This window comes from Pteropus alecto, unplaced genomic scaffold (assembly GCF_000325575.1).
Source record: "Pteropus alecto unplaced genomic scaffold, ASM32557v1 scaffold25, whole genome shotgun sequence".
Taxonomy (NCBI): Eukaryota; Metazoa; Chordata; class Mammalia; order Chiroptera; family Pteropodidae; genus Pteropus; species Pteropus alecto.
In genome coordinates this window covers 31,721,197-31,724,009 of record NW_006441955.1, presented here as the reverse complement: position 1 = coordinate 31,724,009, position 2,813 = coordinate 31,721,197, and the positions used below count along the sequence as shown (strand labels likewise).

The 2,813-nt window shown below is 43.9% G+C and overlaps 1 protein-coding gene across 2 annotated transcripts in view; it reads right to left on the bottom strand.

The window, feature by feature from the left end:
- LMO4 (LIM domain only 4) overlaps positions 1-2,813 on the bottom strand; it is a 16,556-nt gene that overhangs the window by 11,099 nt on the left and 2,644 nt on the right. Inside the window, exons 1-2 of one of the 2 annotated variants that reach the window (XM_006919384.2) lie at positions 2,675-2,813; positions 2,246-2,484 (exon numbers count right to left, since the gene is read on the bottom strand). In XM_006919384.2, the coding sequence (XP_006919446.1) occupies positions 2,246-2,481 (236 nt within the window). In that variant the 5' untranslated portion in view covers positions 2,482-2,484; positions 2,675-2,813. The remainder of the gene's footprint in view (positions 1-2,245; positions 2,485-2,674) is intronic. The other variant, XM_006919383.2, reaches the window with a different exon arrangement.

The window sequence follows — 2,813 nt, the reverse complement described above, 5'->3', positions numbered from 1 at the left end:
GCCTCTTGAAGAAAAGAAAGCTCCTCCAACAAGTGTCCTGGAGGAAGATTGGGGAGTGGGTAGCTGAGAGGAAAAAGAACGCATGTGCCTCCCCACCTTTCCACCCTTGATGGGCAGAGAGCGGGAACACTCAAGGAAGACTTCAGATCCCTTAAATTGGGGGCGGGGTGGGGGTGATTAGCTGCTGACGAGCCCTGAGCAGTGTGAGGGCAATTTGGTACTGAGCTGGAACTCATCCCTCCTGGACAGATCTAAGGTTCTCAGGACAGCATCTAGTTCAAGAGCAAGCCTGGCTCCAGTTTTCAAATTCAGAAGAAAAAAGAAAGGAAGTAAGAATACGGACCCAATTAATTAAGGCTCAGGGCTGGGCACACATCCTCTCTCCACTGATCCATTAAGCCACAAGAAAACACCAAATGGGCATTTATATTTGTCCCCAGAATGGGTAAAGTAATGGAAGCGATTCCCAGGAAGCCACTTGCCTAAACTTGTCCTGAGGGAATGCAAGTGGACCCATCTTCTTTTTAATTAGTGGTAATCAGAAGCGAAGGTTTTCTGAAAGCATTTGGAGAAGAGATGAATCTGTACCATTCACCCTGTCTTAACAGTACTGTCAATTTTTCCACTTCAAACCACCCTCCTTTCTTACCAGTTTTGCTCTCTATTTAATTACAATACTGTCAAAGCTCATAGCATTGCTTGGAAAGAGGACGAGAAAGCATTACACTCGTGCTCCCGCTGATTTTCCAACATCTATTTCTAAAAGAACACTTAGTGAAATTAATGCCGCCATCTTAATTTAAAAATAAAAGCCCTCTTTCTTCCTATATGTCTTTTACTTGGCTGACTGAGGATGCCAGCAGAGTGGACAGAAGTTGGCTTATTGGAATAACCAAATGTCATTTTACTCCATCATTTTACACTAATATCACTGGAGTAAACATACACATACATACTCAGCTCAACTGCACTGGGATCCTTTGCAGTTCTAGACGCAGAGTTAGGGAATCACAATGGTGCTAAACTTTGAACAAAATATCTCGTCCACTGATTCATCGCCATTAATAAACAAAATTCCTTGCTAATCACTATAAAGAAAATTGTTTAGATCAGAAATTTAAATAGAATACAATTCTTTTTAATAGCGGTTCTTGAGCGCTTCTCTAGTATCAACGGTGTGCGTGTGGGTTTTTTTTTTTAATTACTGGATGTTGAAACAGAACACCTCCTAGAAGCATTCATGTGCATCAGTCTATCAAACCATTTACTCAAATTAAATGTGTAATCCTTCAAATGCCTCCTTTCAAATTAATGAGTTTAAGTAGCTTGAGTTCACCTGAAAAGATCCTATAGGCACCTGACCTCCTGAATTCTTTCCATTAATTGCACTGAAACTTGTTGGAAAAGACTGCTTACACAGGCATATGAATGTTCCTATACATCACTTTAAAATGCAAGATTAGTATAATTCTAGTCTCTTTTCTTAAATCTTTTGGAGACCAAGGATAGTGATACAAACGACAACAAAAAACCCCAAATCTGAACATTCCTTAAGTGAAAAAACTGCAAATTCTACATCACAAACCACACAGTAACAATTAGCATCACAAGCCTCCAAGTAACAGTATATAAAGAGAAATATTACCATTATAAATTTTAAGGTTTTCTTTTTTTTTGCTTTTTTTGCTATAAGAATTACAAGTCTTTAAACTGATAAGATAATCAGCATTTTTTACAAGGAGCACAAAGATTGAGTCACAGGTTTCCACTCAAAAAAGTTTAAAGGTGCTTATGTAAATATAATTAGCCATCACCGTAAGCAAATAATTTCTAACCACGCTTTTAAGTCAACCTTTTGTCTCTGAGTTTCTATGTAGGTCCCTAACTTGCTTTAAGAAAGTTTAATTCCCACTTGAAATGTTTATTTTTAGCAGAGTCCAGTTGGGGCTGACCGCTTAAAATTTTGGTCCCCTGAGTGCCCAACCTTTGCACACCTAGTGGCTCCAGTCCCACCAGATGGGCAGTTTATACTTCATATGGCATTCGACATAATTTACCATTAAAAATTGGAAGGTTAACACATGCTTCTTGAACCCCTTAAATACGGGCCAACCAGAAGGTTTTTGAGGTGAAGACTACAAAGAATTCTCATAAGTGCCCTACTCCTTTCTTTAAAACCCTTGGTAACCTTTGGCCTTACAACTGCTCTGCTCACCCATCTCGGGGAACAGCAGCCAAGTCTTACCTAATGTAGTCATTTCTGCAAAGGATCATGCCGCTCTTGGTGTAACAGGACGTGCCGATGTCGCCCAGCTGCGCCTGGCAGCAGGAGCACTTGAGGCACCGGCTGTGCCAGTAGCTGTCCATGGCATAGAGCAGAAAGCGGTCAGCAATCTTGCCCCCGCAGCCTGCGCACCGCTTCCAGGAGAGGGAGCCGGCCGTCACCGGGGGCGGCTGTGAGCTGCTGCCCGGATTCACCATGGTCTGCAGAGGGCGGGAAGGGGAAAGGGAAAGAAAGACAAAAACAGGGGCGACATAAAAGTTAGTAAGCGCAGCGTAAGCAAGCGAACCCGTTCCCCACAGAGCTGCTGGAAGGAAGCAGCAGGGCAAGGGCGGGAAGGGTGAGGGGGGAGAGGGAAGGAGGGAGGCTCGCCGGCAGCAGCCGCCTGTTTACTTTTCTCAAGCTTTGTTCTGGGGCCACGAGCTCCTCTCAACTTTCCAGCGCTCGCCGCCGCTGACAATTTCAGCTTGGGTACTGTCAAAACTCCGAGAGCGAGGCTCGGCGGCGCGCTCCACCCCTCGCGGCACCTCCT